The sequence below is a fragment of the Thermomyces dupontii genome (assembly GCF_041956625.1).
Source record: "Thermomyces dupontii strain NRRL 2155 unplaced genomic scaffold VTN31scaffold_1, whole genome shotgun sequence".
Taxonomy (NCBI): domain Eukaryota; kingdom Fungi; phylum Ascomycota; class Eurotiomycetes; order Eurotiales; family Trichocomaceae; genus Thermomyces; species Thermomyces dupontii.
This window is the reverse complement of record NW_027192307.1, coordinates 3,737,569-3,762,493: the sequence shown is the minus strand read 5'-3', so window position 1 is coordinate 3,762,493 and position 24,925 is coordinate 3,737,569. Positions and strand designations below refer to the sequence as shown.

Below are 24,925 nucleotides of genomic sequence, written 5' to 3'. Positions count from 1 at the left end.
CATTTTTCAGTTCTCTTTCTTTCCTTTGTGCACGGTCCCTTGCTTTCTGAACCGATTTGAATATCGACTTGCTTGTTCGCCTCGGCCGCCTCTGGAGAGCGGAGCGGGTAGACCACAAAACCCATAATGCACGATCCGTGCTCACCGATTTTCGCTTGAAGTCATTGGTCTAAGTTATCTCAGAAATATAGTTACTAGGCAGCTCAAACCTAGTAACCTACTCTAGGTAAAAGGAAGCGTGGTAGCCTATGGACAAAGTGTTTTCTGAGTTCATGCATGGAGTCCGAGCGTTGTCAGATTGCAGTGCAAACCATCGGCCTAGGTTGTTCAGCTCATGATACGATGAACAGGAAATCCAGTAGGAACTAAGCAGAGATCAATAGTACTGTCAACTACAGGAACCGCTGCGTATGCAGGCACTGAATAGATACGGGGTACATTGACTTCATACACGACCGATATTATAATAATGGCATGGCAAGAATAACCGACATGTCCTGCTCCTGAATATCCATCAAATGTCCCAAACCAGCGAATCGCAACCTTCACAGCATTATCAAAGGCCTCCCTCCTCTAACGGTTAAAGTCCAGTCCATCCATCCATACGCATGCACATGAACAATTCCCGGACTCCCAATGAATGCATAATGAGGAAACAAGCTCGCTGTGAAAAGAAACCAAACGGCCTCCCTCCAAGTCATGTGCGTGTTCCAACTGTGCAATGTGAAATGACCTTTCCGCTCTATCGAAACATCCCTCCCAAGAGAAAAGGAAGAAAAATAAAAAACAACATAGAATGCAGGTCATGTAGCATCGTGACTGTTGCCAGAACAGCCTGAATCCCAAGTAGAGAAAGAATGACCAGCCTGACCGCCGAATTGAGTGTCTGCCATTGTGGACTGGTCGTAGAGAAATGAAGGAGTCGTCGATCATCGGAGTTCAGGTGCAACTCTAGCTGAAGTCGCAGATGGATCTTGCGCCGAGCCGTCCCAGCTTCTCAGATCTGAACTAGTCCGCGTTGATGAAAGCAGCCTAGTCTCCTCCTCAGGGTCGACGGCGTCTCCTTGATTCGTTGCCAGCATGGAATCGTGGTGTCGGCATGCGCTCAGGTCCTCAGTCTCCACATCTGGCTGCGCGGCGGCATCATTGATGCGAGAGTCGACGTCCCGGACAAAGAAGGTCTCCGCTGCACCGATTGCACTGATGACGCCGCATACCCACCACGAGAGAATGGAGAAACCGATAGCGAGCCCCTTTGAGTTCAACAATGTGGAGCACGTCGGACCCAAAGCGCGGCTTAAGCTCGCCACTGACCCTGCCGCACCGTTGATGGAGCCGAGAGCCGCGGCTGAGGGTGCGGAATTGGTGAGCAGAAGATTGACCGAGGGGAAGGCAATGACGTGGAGAGTGATCTTGACCAGCAATGCTAATTGCGAGATGGGAATGTGAAGAACGGCCGGCAGCAGGACCAAATACGGCACAGCAAAGTAGAGCGGTGTCCAGACCACCAAGACGAAGCGCAATGTGCGTAGCGTCCCGTAGCGTCGAACCAGGAATGGAAAGAGGCAAAGTTGGGCAAACAGGGAATAGGCGCCTTGGAGGCTGTTCATGACCCCGACGGTCTTGGGAGACTTCCCCAGACCACCCGTGAAGCGGAAAGGCAGGATCGGTGCCTTGTCAGGCTTCGGGGTCTCGAGGAAAATAGGCATCAACACGTCGAATGAGACACTATGGCTGAAAAAAAAGTACCGTTAGAAGCTTTGTCCGGGGTATTGTAAGGGTCCATCGCACTTACTATGCCAGAATCCCATAACCAATAATGATGAGCAGGATCTGTTTGGTAAAGGCGCCGGTGAATCCCACGTTCTTAGCATTGCACTGCTGCTCGACATCGTCTTGCCCAAACATCACAAAGCGTGAGCGCTCAGCACACGACGATCGTGGAGTCGCTTCCCTGCTTGTGTACGCTGGTGGAGGATCGTCCTCGAATGGACAAAGTTCCTCGTCGCGGATCAGTTCGGCTTTTTCCGCAATTGGTGGAACGAGATTGCGACCCTGCACCGGCCTGCAAGAAGTCTTGCCCGAAAGCCAACGGCCCAACTCCAGGCCAAGGTCCCTTCGATGCTTCTTCTCCACATGCGTCTCTTCCAGGAATAAGATGCCGATGGTGATGCCAACCGCAAGGATAACAACGCATGCCAGATTGGGAAGCAAGAAAGGAAAACGGTCCAGAAAACTGCCCGGTGCGCAAAATCCAGGGTAGTTTTCGCAGGGTTGGACCAAAGCTCCCCCCATTACAGGACCAATGATGGACCCGAGGCACCAAACAAACGGCATGATCGAATATGCGCGGGGTTGGTGCTCCCTGACTGTCACGATCTCGGCAACGGTTGTCTGGAGGACCCCAATGTTGCCATTGAGCAGCCCGCCGAGGGCCCGTGCAAGGATGGCAGTGGCATAGTTGGGCGCAAATCCAAAGACCAGCATACTGATGGCGGTACCAATCAGGCCCATGATGAGCACGGGCTTGCGGCCTACCTTATCACTCAGGCGAGACCAGAAGACCCCTGAGAGGAACTCAGTAAAGGTGAAGGCCGAAGTAATCAGGCCGGCATAGAGACCGATGATTTCTTCTTGGTCCGTGACATTAAAGTACTTCACCATGTAATAGGAATACGGAAAGATGGACATAAATGCAATTGGCTCACATATGCGGACCAGAGCTGTTGGCCATGATTATCAGTTATGGGTAAAGTTGACAAAGAGTTTGCTCGCAGAGGCCAGTTGCCCGCCAGCAGCAAAAGGTCAAGCACACGTACCAAGCACGAACAACTGTCGAGTTGGAAATCCATCACTCGATTCGAAGCCGAAACGACGCTTCCACCAGCGCACGAGGAGCATCATGAATATTCGGCCAAGGCTGTGCGCCAAAGTGATTGAATCGAGAGTTGAGTAGGACGAATGAACCCCTTCAAGTAGGGCTGTTATTCAATGGCATGGAAACGCTGGGAAAAGAAATGGCAAAATCGTAAATCTGCCGGAACAGCCAGGTATGCGTTCGGCACCCAGTTCAACTTCGGCTATCCTTGATATATCCACCCTGGGCTCGGGAGGGAAGACAGCATGAGCTGAGGAGAAAGCTACTGGATGTTGTTGTTCTGGTGTGTATGTTGTTGTTCTGGTGTGTACGAGTCGTCGGTCTCTTCCGAGTGCCAACGGAGAGCATCGACGTGATACTTAAGTAGTACTACTATGACAGCATACATCTCACCGTCTTTGTTTTAATTTAAGCAAGTGGGCCAGGAAAGGGGACAAATGGATCCTTGAAGACGATTTTGAGTTATACTCGTCTGAATCGCTGCGCAGAAGTGTTTGCCTTACAGTTCGTAGCTTGGTGACATGTAGAATGGAAATGGCGGCATGCAACCCAACTATGACCCACAGATCGCAGAATGAGGCGTAAGATGCCATGCATGGTCACGTTTATCTGGATCGGGACATTGCTCCAATGGAACGAGAGGCCGAAGAGATTCGTAAGTGTACAACCAACCCCATTATGAAAACTCCTCGGTTGGGAGAGTTGGAGACTCAGCAGCTGTACCCAAAACCCAGAACTCACCACGGAGAAAACTCCCTCCTCCGTGTTCACAAAAAGGGGCATAAGACCGAGGAAACCAAGAAACCAGTGCAAGAAAGACAGTTGAGGGCTCTACCTAGACTCGTGCTGAGTACAGTAGTACTCCTTAGTAGTCGGCCTATGACATGCAAGATCGTAAGCGATCTTCCAGGAACATGTCCGGGATGCTGGGCTGGGGCTGTGTACGCTTACTAGTGGTATACTCCGTTATACTCCGTATGTACGTCTGTACAATAGGCTCTCCTTAGGCTTACAGCGTCTCTTCAAACGACGAGCTAAAAAAAAAAAAACAAAAGAAGCAAGCCAGCGTTGAGGCGAATCGGTGGTCTCGAAGAAGCCTTTCGTTCGATCCTTAGTTTCACCGGTCTTCTAAACGAGGCTTTGAAAGGCAAACCGGCACCCACTTGGTCGCAATTCCGCTAGGGCCGCACACCTGGTTCCTGAGTCCCGGCGGCCGGGGAAATCGAAAACCACAGCCACGCTAGTCCTATGGAGTCAATGATCATCGGCCCTTTTCCAGAGGGCTGGATTTGGTGACAGATGGGATAGGCCAAGCTACTTTAGTGCACGAGTTAGCTCCACCAGGCTGTCGGGGAATTTGGACAACATTTTCATGGCGGCTGGCCATGGACCAGGACAAGGGATCAGATGGGGCAAAGCTGCCCAAGACCGACGAGTACGAGTACGAGTACGAATACCTTAAGTTGGCTACTGCTGACTCGTCGGTTATGGAAATTGTAACCTAGAGGTAGTTATCTCTCCTGTGGATGGCAGTAATAGGACGGAGTACTCGTACTTCGTACGATTACCTACTGTACATAGATTCTGGAGTCCTGGACGGTGCAGACAAGGTAATAACCTACACATCTTCTTACTCCTTCACCAACTCAGTTCGGCTTCAACGCCTGTCGAAGCCTGTGGTTCAGAAAGTGGGTCGTCCAGTCCGGCCCAGAAACCAGAGCCTCTACAAAAATGCTGGTCATGAATTCAGGAGGCCGTCAATTAGCAAGTACCTCTAGGTTATCGACGGACTAAGCATTAGTAAGTTGGCGGCTTGCCCCTGACGGGCTCGCTTCAAAGATGGGTACAAGGGGTAAATTCTGCCAAGACGAGACGATCCCACGCATTTTCTGCCCTCGCAACATTCTCTGCACACAGTCGACCCTCAGATTCGAAAGATTTCCGTTGAGTTTGGCTTTGGGGGATCTGGGAGTCAAGGGTCAACCATTGGCATTATTGGGGCTCACAGGGTATTCAGAGATGAGTTGCTCATGTTGCCGAAAGTGAGGTTAGCACAAACTTCATGACACCTGACAGACGAATCACCCCACTCCATGGGACAAATGCCCATGGAATCATAGGCCGGTCCGAAGGCGGGATTCCGGGACGAAGATTCCGGAAAATCCGATGAAGAAAGCTTGAATGTTCGGCCTGTGATTGGGACATTGATCTGCGGAACTAACCATTGGCTGGGATTTGGAGGGGGAAATGTCCCGATCAAAACTCTGGCGCTTAGATGGGTACCATGAGTCAGTCCATAACGCGGGGGATCCTTGTTCTTTGAACCCTCCCACTGGAGAGGACGATGAGCGAAGTGGGAACTCGGAGCGTCCAACTACCTCACGAGAAGGAGGCTAAAACTGGCGGACAATTCTGAGTTCAGTTGCCCCACGGTAGGCTAATGATGTCAACAAAAAAGTCGAATGGAAACCGCTTCGTGACCATGAAGAAAGACGCTCGTATACTCGTACGATGACGACTAGGTAATGCTAGTACAGAGTACCTAACTCCGCCCTGAAAGAGCGGAATGGTCTGTTCAAGATACGTACTCCGTAGATCAAGATGATACCTACCTCTATTAACAAAGTTACGAACGTGGGCTGGCTGTGCTAGAGGGGGATCGCGGAAGCTCCGACAGATCGACGCAACGACGTCACCGTTTTCTGCTCGAGTTCAATCGCAACTCAGAGTCGGAGGTATGTAGTGTAGTGTAGTGATATTGACTGGCATGGAAACAAACCGATGCTCCACCGGCCCGCTCCAGCGGCGACGGCTTCGTTGAACGTCCTTCCCTTTGGGCATACTGTACGATGGCCCTCTGCGTTGACAGACGGAATCAAGTTCCGTCGTAGTTACGGAGATTCGTCGACCAACGAAAGGAGTCGGTTAAGAATCGTAGTAGGATGGACTCTGAATGTGACTGCGAATAACCGGACCCATGCGATTGGCTCAACACGAGTCGTCCGATCTGGACAGAAAATGAAGATACTTACTGTAGTTATCACTTTGTTGTAACTCTTCATCAACGGTCCTGTCAATCAAACCCACGATAGCAGGCAGTACTACTAGTACTATCTGATGGACAGCACACTCTCCAAAGGCAATCTACCATATCAGACCCCAACTTGCATACAGCATGCTACCGCGTCCATCCCCACATTCCCATGCAGAATAACGTCATAATCGGCGTCTCTGATCATTGAAGGGCGCTAATGTATGCACATGTTTATCCAGATCGGCAACGGATACAGCGATTCCCCGTAAGTAAGATCAATCAAAGGCATTGTCACCAAAAGCGGCCGAGGTTGTACGGAGGAACTGAAGTTAATTCGAATCAGGACTGAGAACAGAGACAGAACCGACGAACATCGGTTGCCTTGTCCAACCACTCACTACCCGGTGCCATTTGCTCAGTTGTCCTGCTGCCCAAGTGGCTGAGTCTTCACCGCTCCTTAGCAGCACTGTTATCAGATTAAAATAACCTCGTAGGAAGTAGTAAGGTAGTGACTTTAGGTTCCTCGTACTTCTCGGCAATAATATCGATGCCGCGAACCCGTACTCGGACAGGACAGGGTATTCGGCTCCTCGCACACTGCGAACGCCGCTTTTCCCGGCTACCAACGATCCCCTTCCTGAATGCAGCAGGTCCAAGCGTCCATGTCAGCAAATTGCCGCGTATTAGATGTGATCAGATGACCATGACATTGGCAGTTCTTGACAGGCTTCATTTCTCCCGGGCCGATCGTACCCTGTTCAGCCGACTGCAGTCCTGGCAATAATCCGGGATAGTCGCCGAGCTAGTCCCCGAGAAAGGTTGTCAACGATGCATACCACGCTAACTACAGTACTCAGTACCTACCGACCATGGAGTCTTTAGCCAGTCTCTCTGAACTCCGAGTCTGCAGTTCTGCACCCTGCCAGCATGCTGTGCCATGGATATTGTCGCTCGCATGCCGAGGATATTCGTCTGCCTATCTACAGCGACTCGTACGACATACTTCCGGTGACGGGTCTGTTGTGGCCTAGGGTTGACTAGTAAGTTCATTTTTACTCTTGGAGCAGTTCGTGCCGAGTGCAAGCTCTCCGTTTCCATATCACTGTATGATAAGTTGCGTGTAGGAGCCGGATACTCGTACTCAGTACTACAGTATCTTCTGAGGCGACGGAAGAAGGAACTACAGGAGGATCATGTGATACTGGAGTTGGCCTGATTCAATGCTGATTGTGATCTTGTCGAAGAGAGAACCCTGGTCTTTGACAAGATTGAGAGCCCAAACAATGAACGTTGGTTTCCTATTTGGCCGGTCAACATGAGGGTACAAGCACGAAGTAGGACGGGTGGACAGGAGGCTGATGTTGGATTAGTGCCCAACAAGCTTCCAAGTCATCAAGGGCTGGGCGTCCATGGAAGGCATAGGAATCGGACATGCCTGGAGGACTACTGTAAGAATCACTATCAGTACGAGGCTATTCTGCGCAGCATGATATGAGCATTAACTCGAGGACATCAGTTCATTGTCAAGTACGGGGTACTCCATCACATCAGGTGCTTCACAGCAACCCCAGTAACCTGGTCTGCCCCGCTGGTAGGCTAAGGCAACCACAACATACTCGTACAATCCAACGGAGTAGTACGAGTCACTACTACTGGCTGTCAATTCCCGCTTGTTGTTGAATCGATGGTGCTTCTATAGAACCCCTCAAGCAATGGAGGGAACTCGTGAACGGGTCGCTGTGTATAGAGATAGCGGAGTGAGAGGAAATTGGTAGTGAGACTGCTCAGGGAAGCCCAGCTGCAAACCCCTCTCCTCTCCGTGTCCAACATTTCCAGCATTGACGTCATTACATTACATGTACCTAGGACGAGTACTGTATGTACTGTAATTTACCGACGTCAGCATCAACTACGAGTCAGCAAGCTGCGAGTAGTTAACTACGCGGATGGTAGGTTAAAGGACGAAATTAGGGCCAGTCGGCATACTCCGTACAGTATAGGCAACAGTGCTCACATGTAGGAATCTGTCAAGAAAGGGAAATGCAACCAGCAGTCCAGCAGTCCAGCACCTCAATTGATCAGTCTGATTGGATACCGGGATGACGGCTATCAAGAGTTTATGACCGGCAGAGTCGGATTCCTTCCGGTGGGCGAATCAACATTCAAACGAGTCCGCTCAAAGCAAAGCCTCAACTCTAATTTTTGATCTCAGAAAGTCTGAAGAACGGAGGATCCGGGACGGAATGCTTCGTACCGTCTCTCCAACCTGAGACGAGGTAAGTACTGTATGTAATTGTTGCACTCCGTACGGAGGACATGTCACCGCTTGTTCTCTGATCAGAAAGGACAGGGCAGCACGAGTACAGTATTCTCGTCATCCGAATGAGTCCGAAGCTTCTTTGATTGATGTGAGCGGGACGATCCTCCGCCAGTCCACGAATCTATCTCCACTATTACGGAGAAGGCGTGCTCCATACTAGTACTCGTACTGTATACATACTCGAACGGAGGACCCATGTCTGCTGAGAAGTTTTCGCAGTTAGCCTAACCTAAATCGTGAGACTCCTCCGGGATGCTCTTCTGAGTCCGAACCCTTTTTTTTCCGCGGCTTTTTTCTGGTGTTGGGGTGTGAGCTCAATGGTTAGTGTGTTTCGTGCGGTCACGTGAGGTAGGGTGGGCTCTAGACAATTAACTTTCCCCTGACATTTCTCGCACGTGACGTTAGTTCAGGTCAAGGTTGAAATGCTTGTGATGGGGGTTTGATCAATGGTCCATGGTAAAGTCAACACAATTCCCACATTGCAATCCAAATAAAGACCAAGAAGATGACCAAAATACATCATACCTGGTTACCATTTTTATACCCATGTCTTTACAGTACCAATGGTCCTCGTCGATCCACCATCAAGGCGGCCGAAAAACTCTTGCAAACATATCGAATCTATCGATATCACAGCTCCATCCACACGGCAGCTGAACCTCCCGCCCCCGAACCCTCGTCCCACCTGAATCCGGATCCCTCTGACTATTCGCGATTCCTATTCAAAGACAAATGTACCCTCACAGTTGTTGCGGGATCAGGAGGCAATGGCTGTGTGTCCTTTCTCCGCGAAAAATACATTGACGAAGGGCCCCCGAACGGAGGCGACGGAGGTAGTGGAGGCAGCGTTTATATCCAAGCCATTGACGGGCTCACCAGTTTGCACAAGCTTGCTCGGCGTGGTGTGATTCGCGCCGGACGTGGGAAAAACGGACGGGGCAAAAATCAGGGCGGAAAGCGCGGACACGATGTTGTCATCCAGGTGCCCGTGGGCACGGTCGTCCGCGAAATGGGGAGATATGACCCCATTGCAGAGGAGGAACAGAGACTCCAAGAGCTGCGAGCAGAGATGTCAGAGGAAGAGGCCCTCCGAGTGATCTCCGCGCGACGATTTGTCATGTACCCTGGTTCTCGGCCGTCCGATTTTCTCACCATGAATCTCCCCACGCTGCCTCCTCCCCAGAGATCTCCCTTGGCCGCGTTGGAGCCTCCCGCGCCGATATACCTAGACCTCTCGAAACATATGGATAAGCCGATGCTATTGGCCGCCGGTGGAATGGGCGGTTTGGGCAATCCACACTTTGTTTCGCGTTCTGTATGGCGACCCCGGTTCGGTACCAAAGGGGAGGGTGGCTTGACACTGCACCTGGAGCTCGAGTTAAAGCTGCTTGCCGATGTCGGGCTTGTTGGCTTCCCGAACGTCGGAAAGAGTACCTTGCTGCGTTCCCTCACAAACAGTCGAACGCGAATTGGAAATTGGGAGTTCACAACATTGTCCCCCAGCATTGGCACTGTGATCCTGGACAACTTCAAGGGGAGACCCTTGATTGATCCCGCCAATAAATTCCAACGCACCCGGTTCACTATCGCCGATATTCCGGGTTTGGTGGAGGATGCACATCTGGACCACGGGCTCGGCCTGGGCTTCCTCCGCCACATCGAGCGCGCTGGCATCTTGGGGTTTGTGATTGACCTCAGCGCCGGCGACCCTGTTCGGCAGCTCCAGAAACTATGGCACGAGATCGGTGAATACGACAGAATGCGGAATGAGCCATCGGAAACCCAGTCTCAAATGGGCCCTGTGTCATGGATTGACTTGGATGATAGCACCTCCAGGGCGTCCGGTTCGAAGAGCCTTCCGCCGCTGTCATTGCCTCCAATCTCCAAGAAGCCATGGTTCGTTGTGGCTACAAAGGCCGACCTGCCTGATACTCAGGAGAATTTCATAGCTCTCCAGCAGTATGTCTCGGCTCTGCAAGCAGGAGCAGAGCCGCACCCTTCTGGCCACAAAAATGCATTCCGGGAACGCTTGGCAGTGATTCCCGTGAGTGCCATCAGGGCAGAGGGAGTTGACAGTATCCCCGGCTTGGTGATGAGTTTTCTAGACAAGCAGTAATCAGTCATGCCTTGTACAATAGTACTTCTAGTCATGAGAGGATCTGCCTGGAACGGCTTTCGGTCCCATACATACAGAACCTATCCTTGAGTGTATTTTTATTTTTCTTTGCTCACATATTGGAATGATTTCTGGACAAAGGATTCTGAACTGATCGCGTTGATGAATGATTTCATGGACTCCTGTAGGCTGTACTCTGTAGGAGTAGAGCTTGTAGGTAGGCTGAGCTGCCGAGCAAGTCGGTCTGGTCCCGTCGATCATGAGTACCTTCGCTAGAGGCTTAATTAAAATAGACCATCTCATCCCCACAGCAAAACGTGTTTCTTGATCGTCCTTCCCAAGCGCTGCTGCCACCTTGTCGAGGCCCTGGTTGTCCCTTCCAAAGCAATGTGAGCCCGATTTCGACCTCAATTACCGACGATCGTGGCGCTATGCAGGCTCTCGTGGAGTCCACGTTACAGACGATTTATGACCCTCCAGCAACGGACTCCATCCTAGAATGTGTCGACCATGACGCGAGTAAACTGCGGTCGCTCCTCCAAGATACCCCAGAGGACGCGCTCAAACTTGCTGACGCGAAACTTCGCGTGTTTCCGTACAAAGATGTCAAGGAATGTTGGCGCCGGCTCTACACGGACGCGAGCATGGTCCTGGCCATACGACTGATCTGCGCGAACTTGCTCGACTGCCCAGGCGGGTCAAACTCCTCGACCCCCCGAATCTCATCGTCGAATTCGCCCACACGCTCCCCGCCATGGTTGACCGAAGTTGTCCGCTATCTCGACATGGCGCTGATCATGACCGGCGCGCCCGGCCGTGAGACCGCGATTGAGGCGCTCTTTGCCGAACTGCAGCGATCCTGGAAATCCCGAACAAGGGACTCGTCTGCGGCCGTTGATTCCGATTCTGATTTCGACAGTCAGCCGTCGGCGAAGCGAAGAAAGTTATCGCCGCCCATGTTTCCTCCCGAGGCCACCGCTGTGCCGGAAATCACGCGCCCCATTCGACGCGTCTCGGCGCCGTCATTCGATGCCATGGAACACCACATTCAAGAGGTGCGGACCCCATTGGTGATTACAGATGCAGTCAATCACTGGCCTGCCATGTCTACTCGTCCGTGGACGTCACGAGAATACTGGTACGAGCGCACCTTCAACGGCCGAAGGCTCGTGCCCGTGGAAGTGGGCCGATCGTACACGGATGAGGGATGGGGCCAGCGCATCATCCCGTTCGGCGAGTTTGTCGATCGCTATCTTTGGCGCTCGGCTGATGGTCGAGGCAAAGCAGCTGCGGGAGCCGGGCAACATGGGGACGAGGAAGGCCAAACGGGGTACATGGCGCAGCATGATCTCCTCGCCCAAATACCGGAACTTCGCAAGGACATTGCCGTTCCGGACTACTGCTATATCAGCCCGCCGGGGCCTGAAGAAGGCACGCCCGTGTATGAAAAGAAACATCGGGAGCGAGATGGCGTCAGGAATGACAACGCCCCGGTAGAAGATAAAGACAATGTGCTCCGAGACCTCGCTTCGCGAGGAAATCACAAGACTGCCCAAACAGACCGCGATTCCGACTCTGGCGTTCCCGCCGACCCTATCATCAACACGTGGATCGGGCCTGCCTGGACCATATCCCCCCTACACCATGACCCGTACCACAACATCCTGGTTCAGGTTGTTGGCGCCAAGTACATCCGTCTGTACTCCCCTCACACGCCCGCGTCGCAGATCCACCCGCGGGGATTTGAAACCATCCGGAAGGACGGCGAGGATGGTCAATCAGAGCAGAAAATCGACATGTCCAATACCTCCAAGGTGGACCTAGCCGCCATCGAGCTGTCACCAGCCGAATCTGACTTATGGGAAGAGATGTGGCCTGGCTTCCAGCAGGCCGACTACGTCGAAACGGTCCTGCAGGAAGGAGAATGTCTCTACATCCCTGTGGGCTGGTGGCACTATGTCCGGGGGCTCAGGGCTGGTGTCAGTGTAAGTTTCTGGTGGGAATAATCAATGCGACTGGGGATGTATATTTTTAGGGACTTGTTTCATCCCCGTTATGAGTCATGAGCGTTACAAGCCCATGATAATAGATGGTATGTGTACCTAATGTTTTTCTTCTTTTTTTGGATCCGCATAGCGATCAATTACACCAAGCATGGATAAGACGGCTATTCAACCCTAACCCTAGCCTTCTTTCTTGCCAAGCGACTCGACTCGAGATTCGGCATAATCGGTGCTATCCACAGGGCTGCAGCGCTTGTCTGATATCATGGGCAAGTCATGCATCCAACATTGGAAATTCTCAACGTGAAGACAACGGGAAACATCAAGCCTTCTTATCTGCATAAACCAAAGACTCCAACTCAGCCAACAGTCCAAGGACTTTCAAATCAGCAAACGGCAGGATCTGCGTAGCAATCATGCCACCAACGCCATTCCCGCGGTCCGCCCACCAGAACAGATTCGCCAAACCGCCCCAATTGCCCGTGGCCTCTGATCGCCCCGTCGGGGTGGAGCCGGCTAGCATGAATGACAATCCCCACCCTTGCGGCTTGCCGGGGTTGGGAGCCACATCCGGGAGCGGGTTCGTCAGGTGCGGTTTTGCCGCGGGAATCCCCTGGCGACCAAAGTCGGGGAATTGGGGGATTTGGTTGCGGAACATCTCGTCCACCGTGGACCTTTGCAGGATTCGGTTGCTTGTCTGTGGTGAGACACCGTCATTCAGGAGTGTGGATATGATTTCTTTGTAGGAAAAGTACGTGCTGTGAGTATTTCATCGGCCTTGTAAGTGTCAGAGGGTATGGCTTACTGCAATAGTCTTGAGGTTTGCCAAAGAGGCCACCGCCGCCGCTGTGGAAGAGATCCTCTCCCGGCTTCACGGTGAGCGAGCGATTGAGAGGATGGTCTGTGACATGGAGCGTGCCATCGGGAGCGCGCTGGTTCATGTACGCCAGGTTTTTCTTCATCGATTCTGTCGGGAGGAAGGACATTTCCGTGATGCCCAATGGCTCGAAGATGTGCTGTTGCATGTAGTCACCGAGTTTCTGACCGGTGGCGCGCTCCACAAGGATCCCGACCCAGTCCATGTTGATCTTGTGTTTGTCAGTATGGGATGTTCTTTTGTTCCCTTGTCGACATTAGCATGAGTGATTCCTTACACCATACTCCCATTTCTCGCCCGGCTGGGCGACGAGCGGCTGATCGAGCATGGAAATATGCCCGGAGAATTCGTTGTACCCCGCAGGGTGCAAATCACGCAATCCCTCATGGAAGAAGGAATAACTGAATCCGGCTACAGGCAGTCAGCACTGGCTTCTAGCAATAATCATGGTTTCATCCCGGTTGGACGCACCGGTGTGCGTCAACAACTGCCGGAGAGTGATCCGGCCGGTCTTGGGGACCAAAACGCCGTCTTTCAGAACCTTGACATCCTTCAGCTCGGGTGCCAATTTCTCGACCTGATCTGCGTCGTCTAGAGACAGAGCGCCTTTCTCGACGAGCTGCATGCACGCGATCGCCGTGATCAACTTGGTGCACGAGAAGATGGAGAAGACGTTGTCAAGGGTCATTGGCTCCTTGCTTGCCAGGCCCTTGGTCCCGCCAGCGTAGGCAAACGTCTCTCCATCGCGATCCACGGAAACGAACACTGCGCCGGGGATGCCGGCGTTGCGGTCACGGCACGCTGCGTCGATCTTGTCCTTGATTGCTGCCGCGGTTTGCGGCGAGAGCGGTTTGGCGACCATGGTGACGGAACCGATTGCAGATCAGTATCTGAACCGACGACGGATTTACTGGAATATCCCAGGGTCCTGGACTCTCGGGCTGTTTGAGAGAGGGGCTGGCTACACCGGGAATATCAACGTTGATATCTGCTCCGCATCCAATTGAGGAGACAGGAACGAAATGCCCTACGTCCAACGTCTAATGTTACTCCGTGGTAATCAAAAAACCATCCATGGAACGTTCAAACTCTGAGTGATCAGAGAAGCTCACAAATGAACGAATCAAAGTACATTGAACCCTTCTTCCAACTTCCAACCGATCGTATTCATGATGTAGATGGTGGAGATGTCGGCCGGTTGTTTCGGCTATTGGTCCGACTTCCCCAGAATGGTAATTACTATCTACCTCGGGAGGTAACTTTGGAGTTGGGGTATGAATTGATTGAGATCCCCGCATCGGCATTCGTCGTGAAGGCTCCTTTGTAATCAACCGAATATCACCACGTCTACGGATTTTTCCACTTCACTTCACCTTCGTATCCGTACTGTACTCTGTCCAGCGTCATCGAAAATTCAGGTACCATGTCCTCCGCATGGAAATCGAGGACAGAACGATCCGGGGTTAAAATGACCTGATTGGTTCGGACTCTCGGTATGCTCAACGATGATTGGACGTAATGCCTGCAGCTGTCAACTTCAGGTCCCAGGGATTCAATCCCTTCACCAATGGGCATTCGAGATTCAAGATTTACAGCTCTCTCATAACCAATTAAATCTCAAATGAGGATTCCCACTTTTGAACTAACAACCAATTAGAAACGATCAGAGAATATGAGCTGTGGCTGAGTCAGTATGGAACAGCCAATCAGAGCGACTTGTGAATGCCTCATTTTCCCAACCGGCCGACCCTGGGTGTGCTGTGGGACAGACAACGAACATTCGTCGGGCGAGCGTTGCAGTCCAACACCCCCCCCGCCCCTTCTGCGCCTCACTGTGCTCACTCAGATCCAAAATAGCCTGCCAACGAGGCCAGTACAATTCATCGCGGTCGGTGGACACTCCTGGACGCGCCGTTTGGTGATCGGCCTCGCGACTCTCGGAATTGGTTCGTGACAGCGAAAAAAAAAAAAAAAAAAAAAGTTCCTGGGTTTGCAGAAGAAGTTCAGACACTGCCGAGTTTACTTGGCTGCTGGGCAGCCGCCGTGTTCCGTATTGGATTTGGTCTCGGTGTCACCCATCCCGCTCTGTTGATCTGCATTATCAATCCGTGTTCGTTGCTCTAAGCGTCAGCCGGCCCATCCGTGTCCGTCCGCTGTATGTTTTGTCGTGATTTGAGGACCATATTCCCGCGTCGACTTGAACCCTTGTCTGGAATCGACTACGGTTGCTGTCGCAGTGACCAACGGCTGAGGTGACGGAGCCCAGCAGGGCTCGTATCCAAAGACATGTCGGAGCCCGACAACACTCCTTCTCGTCGCAGTCATGATGGCTTCCATCAAAGCGAGTCTGGCAACCGAGATCAAAATGAACGTTCGTCCACCTCGCAGGATTCGACCAACCCGGATGTATTCTCGGATGATTTCTCCCTAGAACGTTACAACACTTCTGATACGTCCCATGACAATGATTCAAGCCGGAACTCCTCGACATCATCCTCAGATTCGCACAGTACATCCCAAACATGTTCCCCGCTAGCGTCGAGGCCGTCACAACCGGAAACAGCGCCGGCGGAGAATCCGTTCGACGATAACTCGCGGATCCCGTCCGACGAAGATAGTGGATCAACGCGTCCTTCCAGCGTCCGCAAAGTCCTGCATCGGCAATCGTCCGTAACGACTTCCTCGACCACTTCCAGGGCCGGATATGCGCCCGTTCCTAGGCCAATGAGCCCCTACCGAGGCGCTACCGGCCCAAGTCATCCATACGGAATGTATCCACAGATAGGAGTGAGTCGATCTTCCAGCGTGAGGAGCACGTCGACGGTACGGCCCTACGATGCCCCGCCGCCAGGGGGAAGTGCTCCGCAGCACCCGTACGCTCTGTACCAGCAGAATATTGGTCTGGAGCAAGACATAGGGGATCAGATCATTCCGATGGGGTTCCCGCCGAATGGGTTCCAACTTCAGCATGCTTGCGGGCAGGCAGATGATGTTGGAGATATCATTGGGCCCGATGGGCACTTGGAGCAGCTGCCGCCTTATTCGCGGTATCCCGAAGGGGTTCGGCCGAAGAGTGGCCATAGCCCTGCGAGCATCGCCAGCGCCATGAGAGACCGGGAGCAGTCCTTGCAGGCCGGGCCAGCCGCCTCATCGGGAGAGTCCTCTCGAACCCTGGTAGACACGTCTTCGTTGGCAGAACGCGACCGATCGGTTGATCGATCGAGTGATATATCGGGTCCTGTGCCGTTCAACGAAAAGGTCAAACAGAAAGGTCGGCAAAAATGTTGCGGGGCGCCGCTATGGCTCCTGGCGCTGTTGGGACTGGGAATGGTGGTCGGCGGGATTATCGGCGGCGTGATTGGGGGTTTACTCGGCGAGAAGACGGGCGAAAAGCGCTCGAAAGAGAAGCTCTCGGCGGAATCACCGACAACCAGCGTTGTTACAATCACCTATACTTCGGACGTCACGCCCCTTTCGACGTTCCCAACGGATGTCCCTCCACTCCCGACTGGGCGATTCCGAGTCCCTACCAAGGTGCACGCACAGTCAAAGTTCTGCGCCGCCTACTCCTATGTCTCCTCGTGGAACTGTCAGAATTTAGAAGCTCTGGACATTGAGATCCAAGGGACTTTGCCTTCTGCTTATGCCAAGCTGTCTCCACCCGTGATTGATGGCTCCTTTACGTACGGTGCACAAGCGCCGTTCCTGAGCCAACCGTCACATAGCCTCCACATGATGTTGGACAAGGATGAGCCGGATTTGGGGCCGACCTTGTTTTTCAGTTCCATCTACGACAAATTGGTGATCGTCCCCGAGGACGAGCTGACGTCGTCCTCGTCGTATGGCAAGAAGAAACGTTCGTTCGATGGCTTGGGGGCATTCAACGATTGGAGACAGAGGAAGAAGGCCCAAGCGGGTGAGCAGCCGTGGTTTTGCTGGTGGAACAGTACCGCGATGGAGTTCTTCCTGTACGTCAACGAGACAGTAGGAGATGATTTTCCGATTACCAGCACCCCCGCCGTAGCAAACCTACTACCGACGTTGGCCGACGACACACCGACACCGCCGATCACGAGTGGTCCCGAAGCCACGCACGATCCCCGCTCGCTGGAGCGACGCGGCGATCACACGCCGTATCCACGGCGGATCAAGATCGAGGAGAAGCGGGCGATTGCCAAGGCGCCGCAGGCGTACTGTGAACAGATGAAAGTTCAGGATGACAACACGGTCGTGGGGCCGATCAGCAGCTTTCGCATCGTGATCGACGAGATCACGCCGGGGGCGCTAATCGACGACGACGACGACCTTCTCCGCAAGCGGGACGATGATGATGACGAAGATAGCTATGATGAGATTTGCTACTGCGAGTGGGTTTCCGACTAGAACGACGCTCATCTCTTGCTCTTCTATGTCCCTTATTTTTATTGCCTGATTCTTGTTCAACAATCATTCCGAGGATCTGCCATGGGGTTTCTTTAGAGCGATGTTCGATTTTGATCGGGACTCTTTAGGTGATCTTGCTGGTTTTCTTTTTTCTTGTTTTTTTTGAACGAAACTCTCCGGTGCAATGGCGTTTCTGAGCGGGTGCACATCACAGTGTTTGAACTTGCAAGTACAGTACCAGCTCTGGCTTCAAAGTTTGGGAAGAAATGTGTTTAGGCTATTTATAGCCCGTGGACTTCGGCTCCTGTTCGTCTCTATCAATATCAGATGTTTTCGGTCGAGGTATACGGAGTAGTAACTGTGTTGGTTGATCCAACAAGCAGCGAGCGTCTCTGGACAATAACGTGATTTGAGGTTTGTCAAGATCATTGATAAGGGGGCAACGTGTGGAGTACATGTAGCTTGCAGCCTTGCTCGTTCCATGCAGTTGTTGTTTTCTCTCAAGTCGCCAGCCCTTTTTCTGGCTGGCTCAACCCTTGGTCCTGCCGGGGTATGATGATTTGAGGAAATGAGAATTACATTGACTCAATAGCTTCACAGGACCTGTTAGGAGCAGGGATAAAAATACCTAGTACCTTTCGACATGTCACCTCGCATTCTGGAGTTTCGAGAGAACGATCGTCCATGATAGTAAGGTGGCTGGTGGCCACCATATTCTTGGAGTCCGTAGGCCCTCAGCCTTCGTCCTTTGAAGGCCGGTATTGAAAGATTGGAGGCAATTTTATCGGCGGACATTGTCAGTCAGCAGAGCTTCTTCGTATCAGATGAACGGTTAGTTTCTGGAAAAGACTCAGAGTATAGGTAGATTGGCACACTAATTTGCGAATGATCCCTTTTCCGAGTCCATGATTTCATGGGCTGTGCTTCGAACACTGCATGAATACTTAGGTACTAGTAGTCAAGTCTTTCTCCCAGGCGACTGAGAAGTTTGTGGTTGGTTCCTTCTATATTTCCCTTTAGGGTTTCATATACGCGATCCAGGCGCATGTTCATAACCTGTTGCAGGAATTATGACAACCCTTCGACGTCATACGTCGTTAGCTAGCACACCAGGTACTACTGTACTCTTTAAGCACCATCGCTGGAACCAAAATACCACCTAACAATTCCCTTAACCAAACAGTTTTGCCATCCTTTTTCAAATCCATATCATCAGAGAGGAAGAACAAGCACAGTCAGAAGAAAACATGAATCTCCTCCGACTTTCCAACCGCATTGGAATTGCCCATATCCGCCCAGCGACGACTATCACACCGACGCGAATCCCCAAACGCAGCTACGCGTTCAGTGGCTACGGCGACGGCGATAAGCCACAGGGCGATGAGCCCGCGGCGGAATCGACCCGCGCGAGAGAGCATCCAGGTAACACCATGACCATATTGTATACTATATATATATATAGTGAATTGGCTGAATGAATGAGAAACAGGCCCAGCTCCCCCCGATACTTCTCAACCCAAGCAGCCGCAGGAGGGAGATGGTGAGCCCCAGCCCAGCGGACGCGGGACTCGAACAACGCCGATCCCTTCCAACAAGGCGCATCCAACACTCTCCGACGGGAAACAGTCGCCGTATCTCGACGACGAAGGGAACGAGATGCCGAATACCCCGCAGGATGTCAAGCAGCATAATCGCGAGATGGAGAGAAGGTATGATCGGACGGTGAACCAGATGGAGCACAAGGATACCAAGGGGGAGATTGGGAAGAATTTCTGGGCGGGGACTGGAGGGAGAAATGCGGCTTGATTTGGGGGCCAGGCTTCGGTTTCGTGATTTTTCTGTCATCTTGTATACACTGTATATGATGGATGGATCCTGGGTATCGGAAACTGTTTCACCGGTTTTGCTGGTTCGCCAGCAGAGGTGTTCGCTCCGACGCAGGTCCATTCTGATCCTCGCCCGGAACTTCGCCGGTGGCGTCCGACGGCGGAGTGGTTGTAATTATGTCCTTCTTGGGACCAAGATACTCAAAGTACACTGCCATCACCAACAACGTCCCCTGAAGAATCGCCGTCAAAACATAAACCCCCCACGTGCTCCATCCTTCCGTGCCCAACCGCGCAGCCAAGCTGGCCGCCCAGACGAGGCTGCCGGGCGTTTGGATGCACATCATGGGGATGCTTAGACTGCCAACCCGCTGCAGGCGGAATGTTGTGTAGATTTGCGGGAAGTACTGAATCGATGCCAGGGTCGCGGACATGATGCCGAGAACGTTGGCCCATGCTTGGAGGTGGTTCGGCTGCGTGACGACGACGAGGATGGACGTGATGATGACGGCTAAGGCATGGAGAACGCAGACCACGGCCACGCCAACAGCAGTGCGATAAGTGGCTTGCTTTCTTGGTAAAGGACCCGTTGTTGCTGCCGCCGCGGCGGGATCACGCGGGAAAAATATGACATACAGGAGGAGACTAAACTCCAGAGGTTAGGTTTCAACCGTCATGCTTCAAAGAGGGGAAAGATTGAGACCAACATCACGTAAAAGGACAAACATTGCGTCCCAACCTGAAAGATGCCCAGCATCCCGGCGAAGCATGATAGGCCGGAAATCTCCCGACAACAGGCAACATCGCGGGCGCTCTTGGGAAGAGTCAGGATATTTGCAAAGGACGAGGTACCGGACGTTGTCCCCAGGAGGACAAAGTATGGCGAAATTCCGAAGGAGCTCCGCAACCGAATAATACGAACATGCTGGGGGAGATAGGAGGCCAGGATACCAACAAGTATCAGCCTGGACTCGCATTGATTATCAGCGAGATTGGGCCCGGGCTCTCAGCTGGGCAATGACTTACAGAGAGAGAATGAAATTGAAGCTGACGCCGTGAGGAAGGACCAAATGCTTGCAGTATGGCGATGTCTCCATCTCCCCACAGAACAGCCGATATTGTCGTTGTGTCTGTCCCCGGATTGCAGGTCTTTGAGGTTGTTTTGATGACAGTGGTTGCTTGTCCTCGGCCCGGTCTCCACTGATCTGATCGCCCAGGCCAGACTAAACTAAAAATAGCTAGCCTGAATCTTGCTTCCAGACTAACCTAGATAGGTTAGACCCGAATACTGTATGTAATACCTAATCTCGTCCAATGACATCATTGCTCCTCCATGTCAATGCACTTGAATTTGATCAAGTACTCATCATTCAGCGTCAGGATCTGTTCTCTAATCGCCGTCCAGAATAATAACAGATAGCTGGGATTTGCCAGTCGACGAGGCGACGGTTGATGTCTGTCTCCTGCCGTGCCTATTAATGGTACAGCCCTACAGGTCCTTTCGTCCAGACCGTAGGCTACTAGTACTTTGTCGAAGTTCTCATTCATGTTTACTCTGCACGTCTAGAAGAAGATCTGATCTAGAACATCTCGCTCATTGGATCTGACCCATGCATCAAGACTCGATTGATGCCAGATACCTTGCACAACCTCCGCCTTGGGAGGGGAGGCAAATACGTCATCACTCATCATAGGTTCTGCCATGGATGAAAGCTGCTGCTCACGGCAGATGCCCTAGTAGACATCGCAGATTCAAAGCATAACACAACTCGAAGCTTGCAATATATACTAAACTCGTTTCCTGCGTTCCTTGAGATTGAGCTAGCAGTAGTTGGACAGTTGGATACATTCAATCTCTATCCAGTATGAAGTTCAGCTGGGCCAGCAGCCTGGTGATTGTCCTCGCTGCCTCAGAGGCCGTTGGCGCAAGCAGCTGGTTTAGCAAAGCTGGTAAATACACTTCAACGAGCTCGAAGCTTTTGATAAAACCAAAGCTGATCCCGACAGTTTACAACAAATGGCACGAAACCGAGCTTGAGAGATGGCTTTCCGATCATAGTACGATATTGTGTCCTACGTCTTGGTCATGCCTCTCTAACCGGCTCATATAGATATCCCTTATCCCACTCCAGCCGATCGCAAAGAACTGGAAAGCTTGGTCAAATCCAACTGGGAACACTACGTACAGGTTCCTCTGACCCAGACTTCCAACCAGGCGTCGAGCCAAATTCATAATGCGAAGGAATGGGTTTTCGACACGTGAGTGTTGCCCTCAGAACCTATGGTGCATGCAATATGCATCTATGCGTCATTTTGCTGACTAGTACTGCTTACAGCTGGTCCGACTCGCAACTAAAGGCATTCCTGGACCGACATGGCATACCAGCCCCGCAGCCGCGCAAGCGCGATCCTTTGCTCCGCGCGGTACGCGAAAACTACGAGGCAATTGCAAAGAAGCTCGGTGAGACGGCTTCGTACCCAGGAAACTGGCTGTACGAGCACTGGTCCGACTCCGATCTCAAGCAATGGCTCGATGAGAGGGGCTGGCCGGTCCCGCAGCCGACGACCCGGGACCGGCTCATCGCCGCCGTGCGCCGCCAGTCTCATCTAGCGGCGCTGTCCCGACGGGAGTTGGTATCCTCACTGTCTTCATCGGCTGCCGCTGCGCAAAAGACCCTCAGTGACGCCCTTTTCAACGCCTGGTCGGACTCGGAGCTCAAGGCTTTCCTCGACAAGCACGGCGTCAAGGTTCCTCAGGGCTCCCGGCGTAACGAACTCATTGCCCTGGCTCGCAGGCATCGAGAGAACCTCCTCCAGGGCGCCTCGTCGGTCTCGTCTTCCGTCACCAGCGCGTATGGCGCCGCAACCTCCAAGGCCGGAAACGAGTTCGCCCGCGCAATAGACGATGCGGAGCTCAAGGCCAAGGACACTTTCGATGCCGTAGTGTCCACCTGGTCGGATTCCCGCCTCAAGGCCTTCCTGGACGCACGTGGTGTCCCCGTGCCTCAGGCTTCTAAGCGGGATGAGCTGTTGGCCTTGGTTCGAAAGCACAAGCACAAGGCAGCACACGGCTATAATGTCTGGACCTTTGACACTTGGACCACAGAGAATCTCAGGCATGTCCTTAATCTCAAGAGTGTCATCCCGACACGTCTAACATCATGAATAGGAATTATCTGTCTTCTCTCAACGTCCAAGCCGCGAAAAAGGCTGGCACCACTCGGGACGAGCTCCTGCGCCAGGCTCGAGAACAGTATACCAAAGCTTCCAAGACGGGAGGCGATAGCTACGCATCGGCCACTTCGCTCTTGGCCCAGGTCACGGGCACGGTCAAAGACGCAACTTTTGACACATGGTCAGAGTCGGAGCTGAAAAAGTATTTGGACTCGTATGGTCTCCCGGCGTATCAGGGCTCGGACTTGAACGAGCTCCGCGCGGCTGCCCGGCGCAATGCGCAGTACTTCCACTACGGCACGACGACACCGGGCAGCACGATCTGGGCGAGTCTTCAGGACAGTGCCCATTGGTTGCTAGGACAGCTCCGATTGGGTGCTTTGAGCGGTCGGACCAAGGCACAGGAGGCTGATGAAGCTCAGGAAAGGCGTGAGAAGATTCGTTCTGAGCTGTAGTAAGTTTGGTCGATTGCGGCCGAAGAATCTTTGGTATGGACTGAGCATGGAGATGGGGGTGGTTTGTGAACTTTTCCAAAGATCAGATATTGATGTATTGAATTTTGATCATGTCCCCATGACTTACCCTGCGCGTTGGATTTCCAGGAGACAAACCTAGTACGGATAACTTGTTTAGTAGTCCATCATTAATTATTGTGTCATTGAATGCCAGTCTAAATCCTTTTTCAGTCCCTCATTTCATCATAAGGCATCCAAAACAGAACGAGGCAGAAGATTATGATCACTGGAGATTATGACTTTGGTGCCTCCGGGTCGCCCTCCGCAACGAGCTTCCCCACTACGAGGTACTTCTCCTGGAACCGCTCCTCCCACGACCGCAAGTTCTCCCACTGATCTGGAGTAAGATCCTTTAGATCATCCAGAGGGCCATGAAGGTCCTTGGTGAGCATCTCCTCGTCGAAGCTCTGACACGCCAGACCGCGCGACGCATCACGGCCGGCGAAATTCTCATACGGTCCGCCCTAAGTCGCGAATCAACAAGATGTTACTGGTTTCCCCAAAGATGACCATGCGCGTCACATACCGGACCATAAAAGTGACGGCTTGGAGTCACGTCATAGACCTTCCCTCGAATCGCGATATAAATGGGAGCTCCATTGGCTCCGTTGTAGGGCAGCAGCGTGGTGGGAGTAAAGGTCCGGAAGACGACCGGGGCGGGACCCGGCGGGAGCTTGAGAGGAGACCGCGGCCGGAAGCGCAGATAGACGGCAATGATGAAAAGCGAGAGAAGGACGAGGTTAGTGGGCGATGCAATGGAGACCCTATCATTTGGTTGGGATTTGGTATCAATATCACAATCTGTAAAGCCCAGGTCAAGCTGGTGGGCCGGATTGAACTCACGCTCGGGCGGTTTGAGGCACCTCGTTTTGCTCTGTGAGGTGTCAGTCATTCCGCGCAATCATATTCGGAAACAGGTCATCCATACCTTCCATTGTCCTGAATCGGCAAATCGGCAGGTGTGAGAGACTTTTTCTCGATCAATCCTGTAGCTGATAGCTTGATCAGCTGTCGGCGGCTTGTGCGCGGAAGATTGACTGCTCAGCAGCTCAGCGGGCTCGCTGCCCGGCTGTTGGGGCTCGTCGGTGCCAGCCCAAGCTGCCAAGAACCTAGTCCCGCATCACGTGACTATATCGGGAACGGTAAGTGTGCTTATTCCTCTTAAAAGTCTTTCTCCCAGGTCACGTGATCATGAGAAACTACATCAGCCTAACCGAAACTATACTAGCGTGATAAGAATCAATAATCCAGTTGATTGCAACTCGGAACGAAAATTTTTATTCTTGGTTTCCAGAGATTAACCACCCATCATATTCGATCAACCGCCTCACCAAAATTGGCCAGCCTATTTAAGGTACATCGTCGCAGGATGCCGATATCTACCCCAAGTTTTTAGGCCATTCCGTTTGCGCTGGCGGCTCTTAACCTCCTCGAGCAGTACACGATACGGTTCGCCAGAGAGCATGAACTTCTCCACAAACTTCTCGCTTCCTTTCTCGAACTGGTCGTCTGCAAGGGCCAGCGCCTCCTGAATCATTTCCTTGAATTCAGAAAAACGGGTCGCCAACGGCTTCTGGTCATCGTCGTCTTCGGAGCTCGGCTCATCCTCCGATTCAGATTCTTCGCCTTGACCTTGCAGGTACACCTGTGCTTCAATCTGGTCACGGATATCACTACCTGGCGGCGGTGCAAACTCTGGTCGCAAGACCAATCGTTCGTCTTGCCAAAAAGGCGGCGTTGTTCGTCGCTGGATAGTTCGAAACAGCTCGGGATTTGTAAATGCGAAACAATAAACGATG

At 52.4% G+C, this 24,925-nt stretch overlaps 10 protein-coding genes across 10 annotated transcripts; 6 read left to right on the top strand and 4 right to left on the bottom strand.

Moving 5' to 3' along the window:
* Window positions 1-929: 929 nt before the first annotated feature.
* Window positions 930-2,901, bottom strand: VTN31DRAFT_1414 (uncharacterized protein; the record flags this gene model as incomplete). The annotated part of the gene is made up of 3 exons (XM_069401469.1): window positions 930-1,734; window positions 1,796-2,723; window positions 2,820-2,901. 3 exons carry the CDS (start codon window positions 2,899-2,901, stop codon window positions 930-932), a joined length of 1,815 nt encoding a protein of 604 aa, XP_069264270.1.
* A 4,326-nt stretch (window positions 2,902-7,227) lies between these two features.
* On the top strand, window positions 7,228-7,592 carry VTN31DRAFT_1413 (uncharacterized protein; the record flags this gene model as incomplete). The annotated part of the gene is made up of 2 exons (XM_069401468.1): window positions 7,228-7,360; window positions 7,429-7,592. 2 exons carry the CDS (start codon window positions 7,228-7,230, stop codon window positions 7,590-7,592), a joined length of 297 nt encoding a protein of 98 aa, XP_069264269.1.
* A 1,145-nt stretch (window positions 7,593-8,737) lies between these two features.
* VTN31DRAFT_1412 (uncharacterized protein) lies at window positions 8,738-10,348 on the top strand (the record flags this gene model as incomplete). The annotated part of the gene is made up of 1 exon (XM_069401467.1): window positions 8,738-10,348. One exon carries the CDS (start codon window positions 8,738-8,740, stop codon window positions 10,346-10,348), a length of 1,611 nt encoding a protein of 536 aa, XP_069264268.1.
* A 431-nt stretch (window positions 10,349-10,779) lies between these two features.
* VTN31DRAFT_1411 (uncharacterized protein) lies at window positions 10,780-12,354 on the top strand (the record flags this gene model as incomplete). Its single annotated transcript, XM_069401466.1, has 1 exon — window positions 10,780-12,354. One exon carries the CDS (start codon window positions 10,780-10,782, stop codon window positions 12,352-12,354), a length of 1,575 nt encoding a protein of 524 aa, XP_069264267.1.
* A 319-nt stretch (window positions 12,355-12,673) lies between these two features.
* On the bottom strand, window positions 12,674-14,090 carry VTN31DRAFT_1410 (uncharacterized protein; the record flags this gene model as incomplete). Its single annotated transcript, XM_069401465.1, has 4 exons — window positions 12,674-13,089; window positions 13,157-13,439; window positions 13,506-13,639; window positions 13,700-14,090. 4 exons carry the CDS (start codon window positions 14,088-14,090, stop codon window positions 12,674-12,676), a joined length of 1,224 nt encoding a protein of 407 aa, XP_069264266.1.
* Window positions 14,091-15,514: 1,424 nt separating this feature from the next.
* On the top strand, window positions 15,515-17,611 carry VTN31DRAFT_1409 (uncharacterized protein; the record flags this gene model as incomplete). The annotated part of the gene is made up of 1 exon (XM_069401463.1): window positions 15,515-17,611. One exon carries the CDS (start codon window positions 15,515-15,517, stop codon window positions 17,609-17,611), a length of 2,097 nt encoding a protein of 698 aa, XP_069264265.1.
* A 1,247-nt stretch (window positions 17,612-18,858) lies between these two features.
* VTN31DRAFT_1408 (uncharacterized protein) lies at window positions 18,859-19,417 on the top strand (the record flags this gene model as incomplete). Its single annotated transcript, XM_069401462.1, has 2 exons — window positions 18,859-19,033; window positions 19,101-19,417. The coding sequence occupies 2 exons, from the start codon at window positions 18,859-18,861 to the stop codon at window positions 19,415-19,417; spliced, it is 492 nt and encodes a 163-aa protein (XP_069264264.1).
* Window positions 19,418-19,505: 88 nt separating this feature from the next.
* VTN31DRAFT_1407 (uncharacterized protein) lies at window positions 19,506-20,534 on the bottom strand (the record flags this gene model as incomplete). The annotated part of the gene is made up of 3 exons (XM_069401461.1): window positions 19,506-20,082; window positions 20,145-20,402; window positions 20,464-20,534. 3 exons carry the CDS (start codon window positions 20,532-20,534, stop codon window positions 19,506-19,508), a joined length of 906 nt encoding a protein of 301 aa, XP_069264263.1.
* A 768-nt stretch (window positions 20,535-21,302) lies between these two features.
* VTN31DRAFT_1406 (uncharacterized protein) lies at window positions 21,303-23,066 on the top strand (the record flags this gene model as incomplete). The annotated part of the gene is made up of 5 exons (XM_069401460.1): window positions 21,303-21,387; window positions 21,445-21,495; window positions 21,549-21,696; window positions 21,774-22,553; window positions 22,607-23,066. 5 exons carry the CDS (start codon window positions 21,303-21,305, stop codon window positions 23,064-23,066), a joined length of 1,524 nt encoding a protein of 507 aa, XP_069264262.1.
* A 293-nt stretch (window positions 23,067-23,359) lies between these two features.
* On the bottom strand, window positions 23,360-24,061 carry VTN31DRAFT_1405 (uncharacterized protein; the record flags this gene model as incomplete). The annotated part of the gene is made up of 4 exons (XM_069401459.1): window positions 23,360-23,590; window positions 23,653-23,890; window positions 23,970-24,000; window positions 24,055-24,061. 4 exons carry the CDS (start codon window positions 24,059-24,061, stop codon window positions 23,360-23,362), a joined length of 507 nt encoding a protein of 168 aa, XP_069264261.1.
* Between the last annotated feature and the right edge of the window lie 864 nt (window positions 24,062-24,925).